The sequence below is a fragment of the Ictidomys tridecemlineatus genome, chromosome 9 (assembly GCF_052094955.1).
Source record: "Ictidomys tridecemlineatus isolate mIctTri1 chromosome 9, mIctTri1.hap1, whole genome shotgun sequence".
Lineage (NCBI taxonomy): Eukaryota > Metazoa > Chordata > Mammalia > Rodentia > Sciuridae > Ictidomys > Ictidomys tridecemlineatus.
This window is the reverse complement of record NC_135485.1, coordinates 93,539,894-93,564,597: the sequence shown is the minus strand read 5'-3', so window position 1 is coordinate 93,564,597 and position 24,704 is coordinate 93,539,894. Positions and strand designations below refer to the sequence as shown.

At 35.1% G+C, this 24,704-nt stretch overlaps 1 protein-coding gene and 2 long non-coding RNA genes across 6 annotated transcripts in view; 1 reads left to right on the top strand and 2 right to left on the bottom strand.

The window, feature by feature from the left end:
- LOC110598631 (uncharacterized) overlaps positions 1–24,704 on the bottom strand; it is a 68,670-nt gene that overhangs the window by 21,929 nt on the left and 22,037 nt on the right. The gene's annotated exons all lie outside the window — the stretch shown is intronic.
- Enpep (glutamyl aminopeptidase) overlaps positions 1–24,704 on the top strand; it is an 80,153-nt gene that overhangs the window by 51,056 nt on the left and 4,393 nt on the right. The window contains exons 12-18 of the mRNA XM_005330096.5: positions 8,242–8,378; positions 8,521–8,576; positions 13,993–14,143; positions 15,550–15,623; positions 15,733–15,837; positions 15,926–16,096; positions 20,079–20,219. Of these exons, the coding sequence (XP_005330153.1) occupies positions 8,242–8,378; positions 8,521–8,576; positions 13,993–14,143; positions 15,550–15,623; positions 15,733–15,837; positions 15,926–16,096; positions 20,079–20,219 (835 nt within the window). The remainder of the gene's footprint in view (positions 1–8,241; positions 8,379–8,520; positions 8,577–13,992; positions 14,144–15,549; positions 15,624–15,732; positions 15,838–15,925; positions 16,097–20,078; positions 20,220–24,704) is intronic.
- On the bottom strand, positions 1,756–21,922 carry LOC144366873 (uncharacterized). The gene is made up of 3 exons (XR_013426023.1): positions 21,706–21,922; positions 14,903–14,978; positions 1,756–7,701 (listed from the first exon to the last, which is right to left on the bottom strand). It is a non-coding gene; the product is annotated as an uncharacterized LOC144366873 (long non-coding RNA).

Here is a 24,704-nt window from a genome sequence, read left to right as displayed (position 1 = left end):
TTAAAGAAACCTCTTAAATAATTTATTGATGATTATAAATCTTTATCTGCAATGACTTTTCTACTTTGAGATTTTTTTTTAATCATTTACCATGATTGACATACCCAGCCTTGGGAGATCAAAGTATAAGTTTGCTTCCTTCTCTTCATCTTTCCCTCTCTCTCTCTTCCTTTTTTATCTTTTTACCAAACAAGTAAGTCATTGAATTTCTTAAAATGCTATGTGGCAGGCCTGAGTGTTTTGTTTTTTTGGTTTTTTTTAACGTTTTCATTAAATTAGACCAATCATTTTCTGAAAGTTTATCTCTTGTTCTCTCCATTGATTCGTCTTTTTCTTGAAAAATTCTAAAGTTATATAGAAACAAGGAGACATTATCACAGATCTCCACATCACCAAAAAAAAAATAATAAATAAGACAGGTTTTAGCACTAATCCCAGAAGAACCTCGCTTTTAATACTTTCACCAATGTACTTGTTTTATGTCTCAAAACTTGTCTTTTATTTTTATTTTGCAGTCCTGGGGTTTGAACTTTGGGCCTCTTGCATGCTAGGCAAGTGCCCTTCACTAAACTATATCCCCAACCCTTTTTATTTATTATTTTGAGACAGGGCTGTCACTAAATTCCTGAGGCTGGCCTTGAACGTCTGATTCTCCTGTCTTAGCCTCCAGAGTCTCTGGATTTACAGGCATGTGTCACTGCACTCAACTCAAAACATTTCTTATGTAAGACAAACTAGACTGTGTCCTTGTCTCCATTCCATCATGACTTGGTCTCAGGAGAGCATTGGGCATAAACTTTCACCCGTGGCTACTTAAGGCCAAGCAGATCACTTGTCTGTGGTTATGGTTTGGATATAAGTTGTTCCCCAAATGCTCACATGTGAAACAACGCAGGAAGGTTCAGAGGAGAAATGATTGAGTTGAAGTCTCAACCCAATCAGTGACTTAATCCCCCTGAGTAGGATTAACTGAGTGGTAACTGAAGTGGTAGGGTGTGGCTGGAGGAGGTGGGAATCAGGGCGTGGCTTTGGGGTATATATTTGTATCTGGAGAGTGGAGTCTCTCTATTTTCTGTTTGTCATGTCAGCTGCTTCCCTCTACTATTCTCTTCCGCCATGATGTTGGGCCTCATTTAGAGTCCCCAGGAATAGAATTGGCCTTCTGTGGACTAAGACCTCTGAAACCATGAGCCCTCAAATAAATTTTCCTCCTTTAAAATTGCTCTGGTCAGATCCTTTAGTCACAGCAGTGAAAAAGCTGCATTTGCCTATAAACATCCTAAAATGTTAATTATGTCTGAGTTCATCTGGCAAGTAAATTTTATTCTGTTTCCAGCTGATTTTTTAAAAATCAGCTTTATTGAGATATAAGTTGCATACCTTTAAATTTACCCATTATTTTCTTATTTTACAGTGTTGGAGATTGAACTCATAACCATACACATGCACAGCACACACTCTATCACTAAGCTCCATCCCACTCCACAGTTCATCCATTTAAAGAGTAAAATCCATTTTTTTTTTTTTGTATATTCACAGTCACATCAGCACAGGCAATTTAGAGCATTTTTATTACCTCAGAAAGAAACCCTTACCTTTATCTATCATCTCTCCATCCTTCCATGCCTCAGCCCAAATTGAACACTAATCAACTTTCTACATCTATAGATTTACCTCTTCTGTACATTTAATGTAAATGAAATTACATATATATAACTATATAATTTATATATAAATAGCATTTTTAATCTTTTTTTCATTTAGCTTAATGCTTCCATGGTTCTTCCTAGTTGTTGCATGTATCAGAATTTCATTCATTTTTATTGCCAAATTATATTCCATTATATGGATATGTGACCTTTCTTTATACATTTATCAACTGACAGATATTTGAATCATTTGTACCTTCATCTCTTGTCAGTAGTGCTGCTATAATCATTTATGTATAAGTTTCTCTGAAACTTCCCTAGGTTTTTTCCCACTTTTTTTTTTAAATAAAACTTGTATTATAAAATCTTTTGTGATTTTTAGATTTACTATAAACTCTACCAGTTTTGCTATTATGGAAGTAAGACTCTTCTTTAGGCTCTTCTTGACAGGAATTGCTATCACAATGAAACTTTCCCTTTATCATTTATGGTAACAATTATTATAGCATTGTGGTCAACATTCTGAATTTCCAGATCAATACCATTCTGTCTCAGTATTTGTATTCATTTAGGTTGTGACTGAATACTAAGCTGTATCTCTTGTGGTCTGTCTTCCGACCATTTTCAGATTCGTAAGCACATTTGCCAAAGGAAAATGGAAAAGACAGAAAGAACACACTAAAGAATATGTAACAGCCCTGGTAAAAGACATAAGAGAAGGTTAGGATTTCATTGGGAGGTTTAACTTTTTACCACATTTTCCCCCCAGTGGTCACCATGTTTAATGAAGGTTGGAAGAATGTCCTGGAAGCAGCTTCATTTGCTGTTTACAAATTTAAAAGCATGAATAATTCATCTATCCTTACAGTTTACCCAGCATTTTCATGGACTTAGGATCCCATAGCAGTGAATTTTCAAGATAACTAATGCTCACTCTAATACTTCATAAGTAAATTTTAAGAGATCAGAATAAACAACCTTCTAATATTTATTGTGTACTCATTAGATAGATTTGGAATGTTGAATTTGATCCCTTAATTAATCAGTTATTTCTTTCAAGCCAGTATTTATTAAAGCTAACTTACATGCCAGATACAGGGGTAGGCCTGGAGATAATGTGAGAGTAGGGGAGAAGCATGACCCCTTACCCTTGTGTGACAGTTGTCCAGGGCTAGGTCAGCAGGTAGATACAATACTGTCCTAAGTGGCTGGTGTGGTAACTGAAAATAGTGAAGGGAACACACAGGACAAGCACCAGCCCAGATGTGGGGGATCAGGGAAGATTACTAAAGAAAAGGATTTCTAGGCCAAGAGTTCAGGGGCTACTGATAGAGTATAAATGGGTAACAGGATTGATGGAGTCTTGGGGGTCCCTGTACTCTGAACAGGGAGTGTTAGCATAGAAAAGAGAAAGGGAGCTCTCACACCCCTTTCTACCCTTGAAGTATTGTGTTTAACACATTTTTTTTTCTGTAACTATTGACTTATCTTTGTCTCTCCTCCCACGGAGTATTCCTTGAGGAAAAGAAACTTATCCCTTATCCGTTGCTGTTGTTACTGTTCCTGGCCACTTAGCCAGAAACAAACTAGACCTCTCTTCCTACTTCAAAGTGCCTGCTCCATTTTTAGGCTATGCAATAAGTTCCTGTTTCCTGTTTGAGAACATCTTCAGCTCTCCGCTCGGAGCACAGATGACGAACATGTCCTGAGTGTACTGAATGGGTAACCAGCTCAGGTTACCAATCCTGCTGCCCTCCTCTTGGTTTCTTTGATGACTCATCAGTTAGAAACTCCCCAGGCAATAGTGGGACTTCCCCCCTTCCCACCCCAGATCTTTTTTATTTATATTCATATTTTAAGCATTAGAAAAAAATTAAACATGTACTCTCTAACCAAAGATGAATGAACGAGGACTTCTATCACAAACCAGTTCAGGCTATTCCAAGGTGCCCTGAAAACCTTTCCTTTTAAGCTATAGTTACTAACTAGATCCTCTTTTAAATAAATTTATCTCTGTTAAAATGAATTTATTCTTACCAAAATATATGTTTCTTTATCCTCAATGATGTTATTTTCTCGTTGGGATTTTATTATAAACATAGTCCTTCTCAGGACTTTCTCTGTAGGATATTTTATGCTGCCGTTTCATTTGTCATTGTTCCTTTATGTTTCCAACAAAATCATTGTCATTTAAGCTTCCTATGCTCTCTTTCTTCTTTTTCAATTAACCTTTAAGCTTTCCGAAGACACAAACTGCACCTCGTTTCTTGTCCCCTGTTCACTCTTATTACTAGTGCTAGGCACATCCTGAGAGTTTGGTGAGTCCTCGCTTAATGGACTGTCACCTGTGTATGTTTTTGTAACCTCTCTTTCTTTAGTATCAGATACTATTTTGGCTATTGTCGATGCTTCTACCTTTAGTGTTACGTGGACCTTTTTACTTCTAATTTGCCTCTTTCTAATATTTAGTGTGATCTTGGGTAATCACCTTGCTAAAACATAATATTTTTAAATAGTCATCCATAAATACATAAGATCTGAGGCATAGGAGAGATATAGACAGGCTTTATAGCTCTAACTTCCAGATTCAACTATCACTGGATACTTTAATAACCGTTCTGACTATCATAAAAACAGGGTTTACTAAAAATTAATAATGGCTATATTTAAATATTTATTACCAAAATAATGGTGAGCGTGTAATTTTATATACAATGACAAAAAGCAAAGGTCTTCATTTTTTCAGCCTGAGCCTCATGGAATGTGCAAACTTTGGATAATTATGGACACCATTTTGGTGGTTTGGAAACTCAGTTTGTTTTTTCAGCCCTGGTCAACCAAGTCTTGGAAGATTTATTCACCCAAACCAAACATACAAGAGATTAACCAAGAATGCTAATTTGTTAATTTACCCACAGATAAAATATCCTGGCCTAGTAAACCAGCATACTCATGTCAGCTAATTGGTGTCTCTTCCCAGGGGAAAAGTTTACTTAGTAAGGATTAGGGCAGAGTTAAGGTAAATCAGTTATTTTAAGATGTCATCAAACTGTGATAGCCTGATATATTGCATCCTCCAGGTGACCGTAATTATTTTACTTAGAAACTATCAATAGTAGCCTGATGCAATAAAGTTTCTTGTTTGTGCAAGAGTTCAAAGAAGGTATTTCTGACTTGCCATCTCTCTTAGGTGGCTCTCCATCAAATAACAATCCTGTTTTCTTCCTTCTTCTGATTCCATCCCCTCTTGGATGTTAGAATTCCTTGCTAGATCTTTTGTATGTGGGCAGAAACAGAGGAAGTTAATTGAGAGACTAGGTCTAGAAGTGCATCTATTGCTTTTGCCCACATATTATAGCCAGTTCTCAATGTGTGCTGCTACCTAACTGCAAGAAGGCTAAGATGTACAATTTAGCTCTATACCCAGGAGGAAAAGGGAACAGTGTGGTGAGCCACTAACAAGTCCCTGCCACATACACTGTTCTCTGTAGGACCAGAACTGTCAACAAGCCTGGAACACCTGTGCCATCTCAGTTGGGCCCCTTCCCTGGGCAGACTGGAGACTCTGGCAGATCTTCACTATCTAAGACTCTTTTGCAATTTTTCTTCCCAGTTGCCAGAATCATCACCACTGACAATCCTTCCCCATGACAGAAAGGTTGGCATTTTCTCAGACTCCTGCTTGTTTCATATTAAAACTACTCCTTTCTTTCCAGGAAGATTGTAATAAACTATTTGCTGAGATCTGGGAGCGACCCTATAATTATTGCTAATATAATCATTAATACTTTCTTGATTGGGCATTTTGTTGTAAACATCATCCAATTTGACAATGGATCATGTTACCTTTAGTTTCAGAGATTGAAATGTTCTTCCTTGACCCCGCAAACGGACAATGCATTCCTGTTTGAAATTTTTAGCTCTTTAAGTTTATTTTGTGTATCATGAGTCAAAAAGTACTACTCTTGAGTCTTTCGTTTTACTAGTAAGTGATGCACAAAATTTAAAAAGATGTAAACTCTGTTATTACATGCTAAAATTTAATCTGCTCAAAGAACTAGTGCAATACAGCCTTTATAAAGAAAAACATTTCATTCTTTAGGAATCTCAGGTTATTGCAAGCTGTCTTCTTGTCTAAAATTTGTTATAATTATTTATAAAAAATAGTAACATTAAAGAATGATTGTATATGCTCTTTTCGAAAAGGTAATTATCAGTCTCCATAAAAAAACAACAACACTGCTCTTAATAGTCAGAAAAAAAACTAATAAAAAGTAAATGGAGAAACAAAAAAAGAAACACACCCGTACTTCTCTGTGTCACCAGGAATAGGCTCAATATTTTAGTCCTACTTACTTCATTATGTAACTAAACCGCCAGACAGTATTTTGCTGCTGACAACTGTTCTGAAAGTAGCATGAACTTGGAAAGTCCTTAACTACTAACTTCCTGGATCTCAGCTTCCTCATCTATAAAGTGAGAAAAATCACAGTGACTCTAGACAGGCTTAACTGGAGACATATAAAGCACACTAAAATACTGCAGTATTTAGATGGATTGCCAGGAACTTCTCAATGTTATTTATATTTGCTTTGCTATTTATAGAACTGGCAGCCTATCCCCTTTCATAATAATGGAGATAGCTACCATCTGTTGGACACATAACTATGTGACCAACGCTTTACCTATGTTATCTTATTTAATCTTTGCAACAGGCCTGGGGGATTTTTATCCCTGTTTTACTCCTATTGAATGGGGACACAGGAGTCCAGTGATCTGGCCAAGGTGACAGGGCTACTAAGCCACAGAGAAAAGACTTCATCCTAAGTCTTTCAGACTCCAAAGTTCATATTCTTTCTTCTGTAACATATGGCTTTCTGCTTAGCAAGAGACTCTCCTCCTGATACAAACATTCAAAGTATAAGGTTGCCAAAAGATTAGCTTCCTTTCAACAACTTGTCCATGGGAGAATGACAAAGAAAGATTAATACTACATGAGTGAGGTAAGGGTTTATAATTTGTCAAGTACCTACTCTGAAAATTCCTAAAGAAACGTATTGTCTTGTTGAAGAGCTTGCTCATATATTATGAAAAACTACTGTGTCCTGGATATCTTCCAGACCTTGCAAACACTTCCAAGAGTTAAATCATCTTTCCTCCCAAACTGACTTACCTTCCTCTGTTCTCTAATGGCAACACCATTATTCATCCAATCATGCAAGCCCTTTTCCCTTCCTCCAACTGTCCACATCAGGTCAGAAGAAGGATGGTGTTGGTCTTACCTGTAATCACCTCCTGTTTTCATCATCTCTGCCTTATCCTTTCTTGCCCTTCATTATAACAATGGATTCTAAATGAGTCTTCTTTTCTCTAGAAGGTCCTCCAAAATATCTCCCATAAAATGACCTTTCTAGAAAACAGACTTGAGCATATTATTTTCCTGCTTAAAAACCTTCCTTATCTTCCCACCTCTCAGAAGGTGAATTCTCGATGCATGATCTTCATTGCAAGCTTCATCTTCTGTTTTCCAGTATTTTCTCCATTGTCATTACACTCAACTAGTTGAAATTCCTCAAATATACTAAGAATCCTCACATCATTATTTAAATTGGATATTGTCCATGCAAACAAAAAGCATAGGAATTAGAAAGTTATGCTAACAAATATTGGTCATGTCAGAACATAGCTATGATTTTAAGTGTATATGCTTAATTTAAAACATAAGTCTCTATTCCTTTAGTATTGGGCTTCTAAAATCCTTATACTAGGACCCTCTGTAAATATTGGATGTAACTTTAGAAAGTTAATTTGATGAATCCATTGATGAAAAAATGTTGTTATAATCAAAATAAGGAGGTAAAAGATCTTACCAAGATAAACAAAATTGAAAGAAAAATTATGACAAGTATTAAAAAATCAAGAATGTTCCATTTGGATTCTAATTCATTTGCAGGTCTTCTTGACACTTTAAAAGCTTTACCAGGGCTGGGGATGTAGTTCAGTGGTAGAGCACTTGCCCAGAGAACATAGGCCTTGGTTTCAATGCCCAGCACTGCAAAGAAAGGATAAAAAAATAAAAAGGAGGACCACTGATTCTCAAATCATTATTCTTAGCAATAGCCATTTTCACCAGTTTCAATGGTTGGTTTCAAATGTTTACATTTTTATCCTCTCCCCAGGCAGCCACAATAAACACTTTTCATGTAATGAATCCATTGTGATTTGGAATATATGGACTATCCCAGAAGGCATAGGCTTCTCTGTCTTTAGGCGTTGTTTTATTTTATTAAAGGATTGGCCAGCATAGAATTATTTCATTCATTTGGCAAGCTTCTGCCAGTAAGAAATGTAAGTCACAAACGACAGGAACTTATTGACACTACTTATTTCTTTTTCAGCTTCTTCACCCCAGTGACATTTCTAAAGTTAGGCAACTAAATAAGAATTAGGCTTTGGGGCTTTGGATCCAAATCAAAACTTGACTCCTTGAGCTAATATTTCTTTTCTTTTCTTTCTGCCCTCTGGGTCTAATTTCTCTGTGTTTACAGTATATGCAAACATGTTTCTCATTAGTGTTTATTTACTACCACAGGAATCACTTTGAACCCTTATGATTCTAGTGGAAATACTTTTCTCAAAATAAATCCAGATCATATTGGGTTTTATCGTGTAAATTATGAAAAACTAACTTGGGACCAGATCGCTGGGAATCTTCTCTCAAACCACTTGGTAAGAGACAGCAATGGTTATGAATTGTTTTATTTTTATTCTAAGAATAGCATTTTAATGAATGATATTAATTTTTCTCAACACATTTTCATTTAACTATGTTTCTTTTTTTACTTCTTTTTTTTTTTTTCATTTTTCCCAGCAATTTTCTTCTGCTGACCGTGCAAGTTTCATTGATGATGCTTTTGCCTTGGCCAGGTAGGTTTTATAATGAGATCGGATCATTTAAGATATTGTGGGTTTTCCCATAAATATTTGCTTAAATGAATTACAACATTTAAGTATTAATCAATTTTAGTTTAAAATAGTCAAGCCAATATTTTAAACATCATTGTTTTTATTGGCCCTCTTTTTAAAAAAGTTTATGTGTTCCTCATAACCAAACTGCTGATATTAGCCCATCACTTAAACACAAAAACTCACACACCCTATTGACTTTGAGTATGGGTTGTTCTGGATCAGAGGCCTTGGGTTAATTAGGAGTGATATTTGCAAAGGCTCAAAAGTGTACCTTCACAAAAGTGTACCTTCACAATTTGATTTAATAAAAAGGTAACCAATGTGTTTTATTAATTTGGTTTCATGACCCCAAGCTCATTGTAAAACTTGCCTAGAATTGTCAAATCTTGTTCAGGTCATTGGGGAAGGAGCCATGGTGTGCCACAATTTATCAGAATTAAGATTCCATTTAAGAAATTTGTCTCTCTTTTTTATTTCTCATGATCTGAGGGTAACCTGCATGTAGAAAAATGCAATCAACACAAATTAAGGGAAGAGAGGATTCTTAACCATGGTAGCTCTAAATTTTTTTCAGATAGTTGAACACTAGTTGGTTGTTCAACAAGTATTCATTAAGTTCCCAATACTTTGCAGAAGTTGGAGACACAGCCCATTTATTTCTCTAACTTTGTAGTGACTTCACTCTAAATATGGGGAAGATATTGAGAATGAGATGTGACTTCCTTATGTAGCCTCCCATGGCTCCTTTGTCTGGGTTGGGTGTCCCTCTTTTGGGTCCCATCTTCTCCCACAGTATTAAATCAACATGATTTATTAGTTGTCCATTTCACCCATGAAATTAAAAGTTTCATGAGGGTAGGCACCCAAACCCAGCTCATGGCTGCTTGTGGATGTTAAAGTTGATGCTCAATAAATATTGCCTACAGGGATGGCTGGTATAGATGGCTGGCAGGATCTATAACAGCAGCAAAAGGCAGAGGAGAAGTATTTTTTACATGGACTTCCTGGACAGCATATTAGAAGTCAGAAAACCTTGGCATTTTTCATGGAAGAAATAATAGGTTAAAAAGCAGGCTTTTGAACTTGATTAAAATCCTGATTTCATGTAAACTTAAGTCTTCTAACTTCTCTCTGGTTCAATTTCCTTATTAGTAAAATGGAAATGAACTTATAAGGCTATTGTGAGGAATAAATGAGATAGACATAAATCACCCACCATATGACTTTTCTGGAAAAAGTGCTCAGTAAATTGTATTACTTGACCAAAATGCATAAACTATTGATTATTAGCAGCAAAGATAAGATACATTTAGAAAAGTGATTCTGAATTTGTAGACTTTATAGGTGGTGTAGAATATGATGCTCTTTAGTGAATTCTCAAGTTTAATCTGCCAGATATGTAATAGATTAATTTTTTCATTTCAATACAATATGCGATTTGCTCATTTAATGGATATGTATTGAGTACCTACTAGGTATAAAGCACTGTGTACACCCTGGGAGACTAAGTAGTAAAAGAAGATGACTTATAAGGATTTTTAAACATAACATAATTATTCAGAATTTCTTTTTCTGGAAAATTCTTCAGATGCACTGTGTACCATGACCTCTTCCAAAACTTAGCCTCTGTTAAAATTACAATGAATTGTAGTATCTTTATCATTTAATTCCCATCACAACACAATGCAAATGGCTCTTTTTGTTCTGAGATGAAGGGAACAGCTCTTGAATACTTCTCTCAGGAACTGGATATAAAACAAATAGCTCAAACTATAGAAAAGACCTTTTTTGCATTTCTCAGCTCCTTAGCCATGACCTCATAAAATTTTTAAGAAATATGGGACGGAAGAAAGTAAAACAAATTTAAAAAGCAAACCATATGTAGAATCACACCGCAGAGCTGGAAATACCTGAGTTAACACCTGGCTCGGTTTCCTCTACAACATATGAAGAGAACTGGATTAAGAGAGGAGCAGACTCCACCAAGGCTGGTGACAGCTGTGTCCTCCCCACTCGGAAACTTTAGGAGGGAAGAAATGTGCAATTAAGCAGATAAGTACCTGTGGAAGGATTGGAATTTACACAGGTCTATTGAGGATTTAAAAAAATTAACTTTATGTTTAATAATCAGGCTAGGCACAGTGGTACCCACCTGTAATCCCAGCAATTTTGGAAGCTAATGTAGGAGGATCAAAAATTCCAGGCTAGCCTCAGCAAATTAGTGAGATCCTATCTCAAAATAAAAAACCAAAAGGGCTGGGGATGTAGCTCAGTGGTAGAATGCCCCTAAGTTCAATCCTGAAAGAAAGGAAGGAGAAAGGAGGGGAGGAAGGAAGGAAAGAATATAGGAGGGAAGGAAGTAAGGGGGAAGAGGGAATAGAAAGAAAATTCTCAACCAAGCCTGGCCTTCAAATCTAGTTTTTTTTTATGGACTTAACAAATGTGGTTTGAAACCCAACATTGAGTAAGAATGTTTTTTGGTGTTGAGTTCCATAGAAGGAGAAACTGAAGTGGAGGTTCTTTTACAAATCATGAGATTTGGGGTAGGAGGGCAGGAAAAGGGTAGGAGGAAAATGGTGCCCAAGATGTACTCTCATCTGAAGTCTGGCTTTGCCAGATTCTAGCAGGAAGCTATGAATTGTAGAAGAGCAAGTTCAACCAGGGAAGCTGGTTGACCTTTTGTATTTCTGAATTGACAACCCTTGGGAACGGGTGGCTGTTGCACAATTTCTTTGGCAAGATGGACGTGTTTGGCCAAGGGCTATTTTCTGGAGAAGGGAGAGCCAGGAACCCACAGAGCACCATGAAGGAATCTGGCGCAGGCCCTCCGAATGTGTTTGTCTTTCTTTCTTTCTTTTTTGGTATCAGGGATCGAACCCAGGGGTGCTTAACCACTAAGCCACATCTCCAGCCCTTTTTATTTTTTATTTTGAGACGGGGTCTTGCTAAATTGCTTAGGACCTCCCTAAATTGTTCAGACTGGCTTTGAACTCGAGATCCTCCTGCCTCAGCCTCCAGGGCAGCTGGGATTACAGGCATGCTCCACCATGCCTGTCTTTGTCTTAAAAACCATTTTTAGAGTAGAGCAAGCAGATTGGGGGAGGGAGGAGAGGAGGGAAAGGGAAAGCACTGTGGAATGAGATTGGTCAAATTTTGTATATGTACAAATATGGCATAATGAATCCCACAATTATGTATAATTATAATGCACTAATTAAAATAAAAAACAACAACTTCTTAACACTTGTTCCCAATCAGCCATATCAGCATTGTCTGGGAACTTAGGAGAAATGCAAATTCTTGGGCCCTACCCAAAAACTACTGAATCAGAAACTCTGGGAGTGGGGCCAAACAGTTATGTATTTAATAAGCCTTCCAGGTGTTGCTAAATTTGAGAATTCTGGCTCTAAATGATACTGCTCTTCTGATTCAGTAAATGGAAACTTCAAAGTTAGGTGCTTTGAGGAAAATGAAAAGTTGGTTGTCAATTCAGAAATACAAAAGACCAACCAGCTGGACTTCCCTTAAGCTGGACTCACTCCCCTACTATTCAAAGTTTCCTAGTGGAATCTGGCAAAGCTTAACTTCAATAAATACTTTTAAATATATATACATACATATAAATGTATGTATATATATTTAATTGCAGATGAACACAATACCTTTATTTTATTTATTTATTTTTATGTGGTGCTGAGGATCAAACCCAGTACCTTACATGTGCTAGGCAAGCGCTGTACCACTGAGTCACAATCATAGCCTTCCATGAATACTTTAATTCTTTAAGTATTATCCATGTATTTATTATCACCAGCAACAATTCACTCCCTGTCCAGTGTTCTGGGTCTGTGACTCAGACATCAAGAAAATTAGCAATACCAAAGTAGAACCACTGCATATCAAGTGTACTTGGATAAAAATAATAGACTAGGATATTAATTTTTCAAAGAACTTGAATATATCATATTTAGTCAGGACCTTTAGATCCTTGGTTTTCCTCCTTCTGCCCAGTTAGACAATTCTCTTGGCTTTTGTAACCAAGACCCATTCCTCTGAATCTTTTCACTTTCTAGAAATGTGTGTCCCACTTGGTTTCTGACCAGAGTCTATTATTCTTCCTAATTTTTTTCTTAACCACTTCACTAATTTCATCCTCAGAGTGACAACTATTCTTTAGAAGTTTCCCAAGAAAAGATTGATAGGCCTAGATGTTGCTCTATCCAGTTGAGAAAGTATAGAATCACTAACATTAGAAAACTTTCAATTAAGTCATAAATGTCAACACAAAATTCTATAATTTTTTTAGTTAATAAACATTCTTTATAATAAGCTACTCCATTTCTCAAAATTCTTTATGCTTTTGTTAAGGGAGACTGAATGATCTTGAATAGAAATCCTTCTAGATCAGAGCAGGAATTGAGAAAATATGAAGAAGAATCAGATCTTCGAACTGAAAAAAAACTATATTCCTATCTTTCCAATACTCATACATTTTCTAAGCAAACTTTTAAGGGAGGAATCAATACATAATTACATTATTGTTTATTTTTAAAATGATCTCAAACATAATAGCACTCAATGCGTCAATATCCTAAATTCAATAATTTTTTAAAAATCAATCTTTAATTTAAACTTTCAAAATGTGATTTGGAAAGACAGAATTTCCATCTAACGTTCTTTTGGAAATCTAGGCTACAATTAAAAGGTGTAACAAGTCCTGAGAATATTGATTTCAAAAGGTTCTAAGATGTCTTAGAGGAGAGGAGAAGTTAGATTCTTTAAACTTTGAAATGTCAATAGTACCTTCAAATTTTTTGGAAGAGAAAAGTCCATTTTTATTTATGAAGATTACTGGGAAATGTATAAGAAAATAGATGTTACAACTGGAAATATAAGCTCAGTTTTAATGCTTTGTTTAAAGCATCCATGATTCGTACTGCCCTTCATGTTTCTTCTTCATATTAAATGTAAATGATTTCAATAAAATACACTTATAATGAAGTCTTTATGTATTCTAATCAGTTTGTGAACTTAAAATTTAAAAGCTTTTATTCATCATTATTAACCACATATCAAAATGGCTTTGGTTTCATCTGAATTTTTGCCATAGTAACTTTTTAAAAATGTACATCTTAATGTTATGTTTTCTTCATTCTATTATGGCACTCATATCATTTTGAACAAAAACCTTTGAATTGGTCCTCAATAGTAAGTGCAATTTCTTAATTGATTAATAAAAGAATTCTCATTAACATGGAGTACTGGGGATCCCCCATATGTTGGTACTTTTAGCCAAATGTAAACTAAAATCTGTTTTCTAATTAGTTATGTATGTGTGCATATTTTGTTGTTGTTGTTGTTTTTTTTTTTTAAGAGCTCAACTGCTGGGTTATGATGTGGCTCTGAACTTGACCCGGTATCTCAAAATGGAAGAGAACTTTTTACCATGGCAGAGAGCCATTTCAGCTGTAACTTACATCATTAGCATGTTTGAAGATGATAAAGAGCTATACCCCTTGATAGAGGTGATGTTGCTGCTATAATAAAAATATAAACGTTTAGTCATTAGTAAAATAGGATGGTTTCTGAGGGAAGAAGCTCCTAGGGGACATATCATCACTACCTCACAAGTGAAAACAAAGTGCAATCTTAAGGAGATGCTATCTATTCTTTTTCAATTTGAAGCATATCAGTATGTGTAGTTTTGTATATTGCATAAGGTATATATTTGAGTATTAGAAGAAATACAGTAATAAATATTTTATTTAAAATTTATAATATTTTAAATTCTAAATACTAACTGGATCTTACCTTAAATGGATTTATCTCTGTTAAAATGAATATTCTTCCCCATATATAATATTTCCTTATTCTTGAGGCTGTTATTTCCACATCAGGATTTTGTTGTAAAATAGTTATTCCAAATTGCTTTGTTACGTCTGTGGCACTTTGGTAGTTCACTTGTAATTTTAAACAAAATCTGGATTTGAATTTCTAGCTCTTTCACTTATTAAATGAAAGACGTTGGGCAATTAATTTAATATTTGTAAATCTTAGCTTCCTTTTGAACAATGGGAACATCAACACTCATCTGCCTTTGTGAGGATCAAATTATATGAAAGTTCTCTGTAAATCCTAAATATTAGTTATTTTTATTATTTCATCAATACTTGAACAACTTTCTTAATGCTAGAACTGTGTCAGGTGTTTTCTACTTATTTCATATATTAACTAAGAAATGGAGATTAAAAAGGAATTACCCAGCAAGGTGTAGTAGTGCATACCTGTAATACTAGCAACTTGGGAGTCTGAGGCAGGAGGATCACAAGTTTGAGGTCATCTGGGCAACTTAGCAAGATTCTGTCTCAAAATAAAAATAAATAAATAAAAAAGAGCTGGAGAAGTAGCTCAATTGTAAATGATCCCTGGGTTAAATTTCCAGTACCAAACAAACAAACAAACAAAAAACACCTGGGCATAGTGGCACACACCTGTAATCATAGTAACTTGGGAGGCTAAGGCAAAAGGGTCACAAGTTCAAGGCTGACCTAAGCAATTTAGTGAGGCCTTAAGCAACTTAGCAAGAACCTGTCTTAAAACAAAAAATAAAAAGCACTGGAGATGTTGCTCAGTGGTTAAGCACCTCTGGGTTCAATTCCTCGTCAAAAAAAAAAGGGGGGGGGCTTACCCAAAGTTTTGTAAAACATTAGAGAAAGATATCCAAGGTGATTTATGTCCCTATGATTGAAGCAAAATTGTAACATGATAAAAAAAAAAAACTGAACACATTCCTTTCTTAAAGTCAGGCCCAGAGTTTTCAAAAATAATAGGAAAATTCTTACAACAGGGGACTGCAGATTACAATAAATGGGAGACTGTTGATAGGTAGCAAATTATTACTCATGGTAATAACCTGATGTTTTTATTTCAGAAATACTTCCAAGATCAAGTGAAGCTCATTGCAGATTCTCTGGGATGGAATGATACTGGCGACCACCTTACAAAGTAATTTTTCACCTTTTAAAAATTAATCTTCATTTAGTATTTATTTGTGTGTTTTAAGGCATGTTGAGAAGTGCTTAAACCCTGGCTTTGTGTTTGCCTGTTTTCTAAGGTTACTCCGTGCCTCTGTGTTAGGGTTTGCCTGCAAGATGGGAGACCCAGAGGCCTTGAAGAATGCTTCCCAGTTATTTGAGGACTGGATAAAGACAGGCAAGAGGTGACTATTCACCTTGTTTTTATTTCTAGAAGACTTTAAACTGAGAAATGAGCCACTGACATCTCTGAAACCTTCCTTCCTTGTCTAGCATTCCTGTCAATCTCCGGCTTTTGGGTTATCGGTATGGAATGCAGAACTCTGGAAATGAAGCTTCATGGAACTATACTCTAGAGCAATACCAGAAAACTTCATTAGCTCAAGAAAAAGAAAAACTGCTCTATGGATTAGCATCAGTGAAAAATGTTACTCTTTTGGCAAGGTAAGTGTCTTTTTTTTTTTAAATTTTTTTAGGGTTTTGGTGTTTGTGGTTCTAAGAATCAAACTCAGGACCTCACACATTCTGGGAAAGTGCTAAACCACTGAGAAAAACCCCTAGTCCAAGTTGGGATTTCATTTCATTTATATTAATGGTGTTTAGTAGTTTATATGTCACAGTCTCTTAAGACTCTGATTAAGAAAGTATTATGTCTTTTTCCCAAAAAAAAATCCATTAAAAAATATTTTTCATGTAAGAAAGAAAATATCCATCTTGTGATTGAGCAAAAGAATAAAGAAATGTAGTCTCATATGAAAATGTTCTGGAGGTAGGTTTCCTGTTGGGTCCAGTGATATTTTTATCCAGAACCCAGGCTCCTGTTCTGCCATGCTCAAGGTGTGGGATGTCTTGTAACTTCCAAAGCTCCAAACATGTTGTCATAACACAAAGATGCTCAATAGAGGATGAAAGGCGTGAAAGAACATATCTTCACAAGGTTCTGTCTTTATAATTAGAGGACAGTTGTGTTTACCTCCCCTTATGATCCAGAACAGACTGAGATGCAATCAATGTGGGTCACACTCCCTGTCTACCATTTGCTCATTTGCTGAATAGGATGGACTTGAATTGATTTGGGCCAATCATAAATCTTTGGGGTTATGGTAACGATCTGCCTTCCCTAGGAACCAAATATATCTAAAGATTCCCAAACTAGGCTCTATCATCAGAGAAAGAGGAGTTCTGCCACAGTGTGTACCCACGTGTGTATATACACGTGCATGAACACACACACACATTTACATTATTACATTATACTCAGAAGGTACAAAGACTGCTTGAAGCCCATCTATGAATCTTTTCTCACTCTTCACCTGTGCCCCAAATTGACTGGCTTGTGCCTTAATTCATTTTTTTTTCTCATTTGTGGTATGAGTTACTTATCATTCATTTTACCACCACTTGTAGTGCCCCTTCTATGTAGGTCTAGACATGTAGATTATGGAAATAAAAATAAATAAAACATAATATCTATCTTTGAGCAACTTACAGCTTCTCGGGCGAGGCAGAATGTAAACAGTAAACTACAGAACAATACAGTTTGAAAGGACTACAAGAGAGGTTTGCTTTTGCCTAGCAGGGCCAGCAATATGCCTCCATTACCTTAAATATGTGCCAATTCTCCAACTTTCTGTTATAAGATAGCCCATTAGGAACCTGGTCATTTTAACATCACAGGTACCCCATTAATATGTATAATTTTGTGTTTTTAATGTATTAGTTAAAATAAATTTAATTTAGATTTTTAAAGAATTTGATCATTCTAACATCCCTCAAAACATTATACTTATCATGACTTTCATAGCATTGCGCTGATTATATCTACTAAGAATATATTAGAAAGTACTTTAGATGCTTTAGTAAGACTCTTGTGGGCCAAATGGTAAAGGATAAATTGTGCAAAACTTTAGGAGCCCAGCACTTCAGTGCAGTTCCAGGAAGTTCAATGGTTTCATGCATGTTGAGATATTCCCTCTAAGGTAAAAGACAAGTTACCACACCTTGTACTACCTTTAAAAAAAAATCATTTTAGTGGACTGCTTTTATTTTATTTTTTAAAGTGGTGCTGGGGATCAGATCCTGGGCTTTTGTGCATGCTGGGCAAGTTCTCTATATCACTGAGCTACAATGCCAGCCCAGTAAACTTTATTTTTTTTTTAATTGAGGCAATGGGGGGGCAGGGGGATTGGAGGGGTAGGGGGGAGGCTGGGGTTGTGGCTCAGTGGTATAGTGCTGCCCAGCATGCATGAGGCACTGGTATCAATCCTTAGCACCACATAAAAATGAAATAGATATTGGGTGTCCACCTACAACTAAAAACTAAATATAAAAAAAAAATCAAGGCAATTGTCCTACATTTGAGTGTGTCACTTCAACCACCTACAAAGTCTTTCAGTTTTTAACGATGACAGAACAAAAGAAGGCTCTCTGAAAAATCCAGGCTATAGTAAAAGCTTTCCTAGAATTCCTTTCTTATCTGACACATATGATAAATATGTTGTATTTCATGAGTACAGGTTTACCTCCTGCAAGTACAAAAAAGGGTAGTATCTTTATTTGCTCTCTGATTATTTCCAAAAGTTTGCACGCTGTTGAGTGATGAGCCAGTAAGATGGGGAACAGCTGATACTAATTTTGTCTGCCAGTCTAGTTTTTAAATCAGTTGTTAAGCTACAATTCTAATTTAAATGGTCTCTTGGAACAAATGTCCAGTCTTCTCAAGTTCCTTTTCTTCCACATGTTCCTCCTATACAGGGAGGCATAAGTCATTTTGTTGTGATGGAGAAAGAGAATTCTAGTCCTTCCTAGTTTTACCCTAGGGTGTTGACCTATTTTGGACATGGACCAGAGTCCGCTGGGTTTTTATAGATCATGTTTCACCTGCTTGGAACACTGTACATTTTCCAGACACTAAAGCTGTGTTCTTGGTCATTTTCTTCTATTCATGAAGTACCTGTGCTGTGTGACCTTTTTGTTTTCCCAGCAGCCCTTTGGGCAATCCTATATCTTATTATTAGACTGAAGAATCTCCTAGGTTCCCCTATACAGTTCACAAGTTAAGGGAACCAGGAGCATCACCTTACACCCATTAACATGTTCACCTCACTCTGCCTACATGCACGGACAGTCACCTATACCATAATGGACTTAGCACAAAGGTAGGTACTCAACTGCAGGCCCACCCTCAGAGGACTGGAGAGAGTGATGTTGTTCAGTTTCCCAAGTGTCATGGACTTCCTTTAAAGCTTGAGTTTTCTCCAATCTCAATTAGGGTACACATCTATGGTCAAGTATGTTGTTTCTTGACATGCTAATAAAAATGAAAGAAATGTAGAATTATCTTTTTTCTTTGACATAGGCTGATTACTGAAACTTTCTCACAACTCAAATTGAACACTCAGCCCTTGGTTTAGCTATTATCTTTTATTTCCCTAAAGATGTGAATGAATCATGCCAATTGGTAAGAGGCCATGGAAACCCAACACTAGAAGAATATGAAAATTCTATCACCAATAGATATCTATTTTTTAGATGTCATCATAGTGAATAAAATATGTGCTGATCTTCTTTGGAAACACTCTTCTAATACCAATATGCCCTTATGTAGAGCCTCAGGGAGAAATATAACTCTAGGTACAACCACTGCATAAATTTAATAAAAGTATCCATTTGGTCATTTATGTTCATGTATTTGCATCATGCTATAACTAGAGCCAAATAATCTAATCAATAGATTACATTTGGAGATTGTTTCTTATGATCTAAGGAAAAGCAAACAAGTTTTGCATTTTCCTACAGCAAATAAGAGCATAAAACTATTAACCATTTTTAAAAAGAGCATAAATATTTTATCTTAATTTACTAACTTCTTTTTTTAAATTTAGTGGGATAACACATAAGTGAACTAAGTGTTTATGTTCAACTCCATATGTTTATTTTTTAAGGTTGATCATTAAAATACTATGTTTTTTTCTATTTTTAGTATTTCTAAAACAATTTAAATTTTTGTGGGGGGAGGCACTAGAAATTGAACCTGGGGTGCTTTACCACTAAGCCATATCCTCAGTTCTTTCTTCTCCCCTCCCCCTTCCTCATCCTCCTCTCACTCAAATGTCTTAGTTGTTGAAGCTGACCTTGAACTTACAATCCTCCTCTCTCAACCTCCCTAATTGCTAGAATTACAGGTGTGCACCACTACACCTGGCAATAATTTAATTTTTTAATATTCCTATAGTTCATATTTCTCAAATTCTCAAAATCATGGGCTAATCTTTAAAAACAGTTAAAAATATTGAACCTTTTTAAATTGTGTTTCATCATTTATCATATTTAACTCACTACTGAATTGCAGGAACAACAGTTATACTGTATTGGCATTTAGCTAACAGTGAACATTTTTGAATTGTTTTTGTTCGACTTCTCTTAGGTATTTGGATTTGCTCAAGGACCCAGACCTTATTAAAACTCAGGATGTGTTTACAGTCATTCGATATATCTCCTATAATAGCTATGGGAAGAGCATGGCGTGGAATTGGATACAGCTCAACTGGGAGTACCTAGTCAACAGGTATGATGGTCTATGTTGTCTTTGTTTGATATTATTTACAAGTTCCTTCCTTTTTCTCTTTGGTGTACTTCTACTGACATCTATACAATATCTGAAAAAACACATCCTCAGAGGTAAAGGAAAATGGTATTTACCTTCCAAGTAAGCAACATACTAATGAATTTTAACCACAATTTTTTTTTTTTTTTACTGGAAATTATTGTTTCCAAACGATCTAAAAGATTCTGAGATCTGGAGAGATGGCTAAATGGCATTATTTTTAGTTTGGGTAATATAATTCTTCTCATTGTGCTAGTTGTTAGGATAATGCCAGGCACATATTTAGGTCTCAATATTTGAAACTTAAACGAGAATTCCTGAACCTAGGCTCAATTTAGAACCCTATATCTTATTGAGGTTATATGGGTGATACTGTATGATCTCCTCTGACCAGATAATTACACTTGTATTCTAAATAGTTCCTTAAATAGTTCTGAATAGTTCTTCACTGACATTAGCAGGGTTTGGGGGAGGTGGTGGGAGTGGTGAAGGAAAGTTTGAGGATTTTTTTGTTGTGGGAATTGAATCCAGGGCCTCAGGCTTGGAAATCACGCTTTCTGTCATTAAGCTACACTCCCAGCCTGATAACAACAGTTCTAAAATGAGACAAGAGAAGAGCAAAGTCAGTGAAAGAGATACTTTTCCAAACTTCTTAAGAATTTCTTAAGCCCCATGCAGAAGAAATATTGCTATTCTTGGTTCTGATTCTCTAAACGCAATTTTCATGAAAAAAAGCATTTTTTAAAAAAATGTAAAATAAATACATGCCTCAAATAAATGTGTAGCTGGGTGCAATGGCGCATACCTATAATCCTAACATCTTGGGAGGCTGAGGCAGGAGGATCACAAATTCAAAGCCAGCCTCAAAAAAGCAAGGCACTAAGCAACTCAGTAAGACCCAGTCTCTAAATAAAATACGAAATAGTGGCTCAGTGGTTGAGTACCCCTGAGTTCAATCCCCAATACTAACAAAACAAAACAAAACAAATAAATGTGTAAATATTGGTGCACATTTACCACCTGTAGTCCTCACCTAGGAAACAGCTTGTGTTTTCCCTTCCCACTCTCTCAAGTCATCCAGAGGCACCACTTACTTGGTAATGACTGCCATGTGAGAAATACCGACTACAACAATCCTGCTATTTCTTTACTATTTTCTATTCTACTCACTAGTGGCATTGTGGATATTTTATTTCTTTTCCTTCTGAGATCCACATTATATCTCCAGCTCTCAACTAAGGTGTTTCACATTGCTTTTGCCTATTCATGATAAGATTTTTACCTTTTCTATTCTTGTGACTAATGAGTGTAATTGTTCATCGGTCTCTAAAGATTGGCTGGTGTATGTATGTGCATGTACATGTGTGTGTTTGTGTTGCTCATGTGCATCGTTCATTTGTTTATAATTTTTTCAATGAAATATTTGGTTTAGAATGAATAAATGTACCTGTTAAGAACATGCTGTTGCCGGGCATGGTTGTGCAGGCCTGTAATCCTAACAGCTGGGGAGGTTTAGGCAGGAGGATCACATGTTCAAAATCAGCTTCAGCAACTTAGTTAGACCTTGTCCCAAAATAAAAAGGGTTGAAGATGTGACTCAGTGGTTAAGCAACCCTGGGTTCAAACCTGGTACCAAAAAACAAAATAACCAAACAAACAAAAAACCATGTATGTTATAACATAATATTATGCAAGGTAATCTGTTCATTTTTTCTCCCGAAAATGAAATGCCTAATGACACACACTGTGAATTTTGTTTTAGTTGAAATACTATGAAACTATTTTTATTTTTTCTTTGGTGTATGGTATAAGGAACCTATGTAAATAAAACACAGTATTTACTTTTGAATTATTGCGAAAAGACAAGAATGTTTTATTTCACAAAATAAAATGGTCATTCCCTTACTATTTATTAAACAGAGTATTTTTCACGGCTTATTTTAATAATTCTAGTGAAACTTATTTCAAATATTGCATTTTTCATTTTTAAAAATTACTTATTTCTTTTTTAATATTTATTTCTTAGTTATAGGTGGACACAATATCTTTATTTTATTTTTATGTGGTGCTGAGAATCAAACCCAGTGCCTCAAGCATGCTACTCGAGGATGCTACCTGCAAGCCACAACCCCAGCCCAGTTCATTATTTCTTAATTAAAAAATTAAGAAATAGAAAAAAAATAGGTTTTACCTGCCATAAAGGTCATAAACATCTAGCCTAAAATAAATGTATTAGACCTAATAAATTGAATTTTTTCCTAGGGAAAATAAATTGCATTTCCAGAACCGTTCTAAAACTCTTGCCCAAGGCTTTGAGTATTTCTTCACAATCTAATGATCTTTCATGAGGCATTATTTTAAATGGCCCCAAACATAAAATTGTATAATAACCACATGTCTGACAGTTACACAAAAAAGCAATATTAATTATGTTTGGTTTGAATAAATAGAATTTCCCCATGCAAAATTATATGACAAATTAAGCAGAAATGAGCCAAATTTTTTTCCAAACTGTGTTTTCAAAATTTTAAGATAAGTCGTTTTATTGCTTCTATTTCTGAACTACTTATTGTCATTCTAAAATAATTCTACATTTTAAAATAAAGCTTTTGTCATGTGATTTCTATGACAACTAATGTCCTTGCCAGTTTGAGCCTTGACCACAAAGTCCCAAAGATACTTGGAAATTATTCTTTGTTTCTTCTACTAAACTCTTAGGTGAAACTGTGAAGTTGAAAGCACCCACTAAGTCAGTAGTTTGGTATAATAAAGTCCGTTTTTAGTCTGTGGCAACAGATGAAAAATCAAGTCAATAATTTTGGCTTAAAGAACATGATCAAACATGACTGAAACTAAACACTATCTCATAGACAACATAATTTAATAAGAACTTAATTAAAAGTTCTGTGTGCATCAAAATAATTTCTTAGGGGTAACACAGTAATACTTACATAAATATTAAGCCCAAGAAGATAATTTTTATATAATTTTCTAATTATTTACAATATTATTAAATCCTTATTTTAGTTTAAAAAATAACCAATATGATAAATATCCAGCATATTTCCCCTGACTTTCTATTCTTGATATGATATTGGTTTCTTGGGATAAACATATTTGATTCTCTCATTTCTAGATTTACACAGGTACTTGTAATTTTTATTAATCTATTTATTGCTAGCTCTCAAATATTTTCTTTGATTGTTTAGTCACTAAGAAGAAAACAGAAAGGTACTATGGAAATTGTAGTTCATCGACAAATTCTTATTACCTGCATTGTAGCAGACTTTAAATCTCATTTCAGGAACTCAGTATGTCTTTCTTCTTAAAATCCCCTCTTATTAGAGAACTGATTTTTTTTCTTTTTTTACAAAAGGCAGATAAGCATTCTTATCTTGTTTATGATGCCTTTTATAGTGCAATATAACCTAAAAATAATTTTGTTGTCACATTACCATTTTTCCTCTAGTCATTTTCTATGGTTATTTATTTATTTTATAGAAATGGAATTATACATGTGACTTTATAATTTGATTTTTATACATATCACTCTTTCTTGTGGATGTCTCTTCATGTCTTTAGGTTGGTTTTTGAACGTTGTTTTTAAGGACCCAATAGTATTTTAATATATTTTAGTTTACTTAGCCATCTTTTAGACAATGTCATTGTTCCCTGACTACTATAAATAATGTATTGTGAACAATACCTTTGAAACTGAGTTTCATTGTTCTTTTCAAATGTCCCTGACAATAACTTTGGGATACAGTTAATACTAGAAGTATTACTACTGGGTTAAAGCATGGGTCCATTTCTAGAGTTTTTGATAAATATTGTAGAATCATGATACAGAAAAATTTCACTAACAATTGCCCATTTTTCCAACCCTTCCAATATTCAAGATTGATATTTTTAAGTATTCTTGGTAACTGAATAAATAAGACTTAATATCTCATTTTAAACTATAAATCTTCCATCCAATAAGTCACGTGGAGCACCTACCATGTGCTAAGCATTATGACTGGTGTTGGGGATGGAACATTTAGGAGAAGCAAACCTCGTTCTCTGTCCTCATAGAGCTTAGAGTTTAGTAACAGACACCAATAATATGTGAAGAATCATACAAATGCATGTGTACTTAAAATTGTAACAACTACCAATAGAAGTAGTTCAGGGTGTACCAATATAATATAAAGGGGAAAATAGAATATCATCTCTACAATTCTGTTTTGGTACTTAGCTTAACCAGCTTGTTTTTAGATCATGTAGATCTATACTACACTACTAAGAATTTCTCCTGAATAGATTTTTTTTTTACTGTGTTTAACTTACTTTGAAAATTACTTTGAAAACATACAGATCATAACCCGCAAAATGTAAATAGCTATAGACCAAATAGACCAAGTGGAAAGAAGTTGGAAGAAAGGGCTTCCCTAAGGACATGATGGT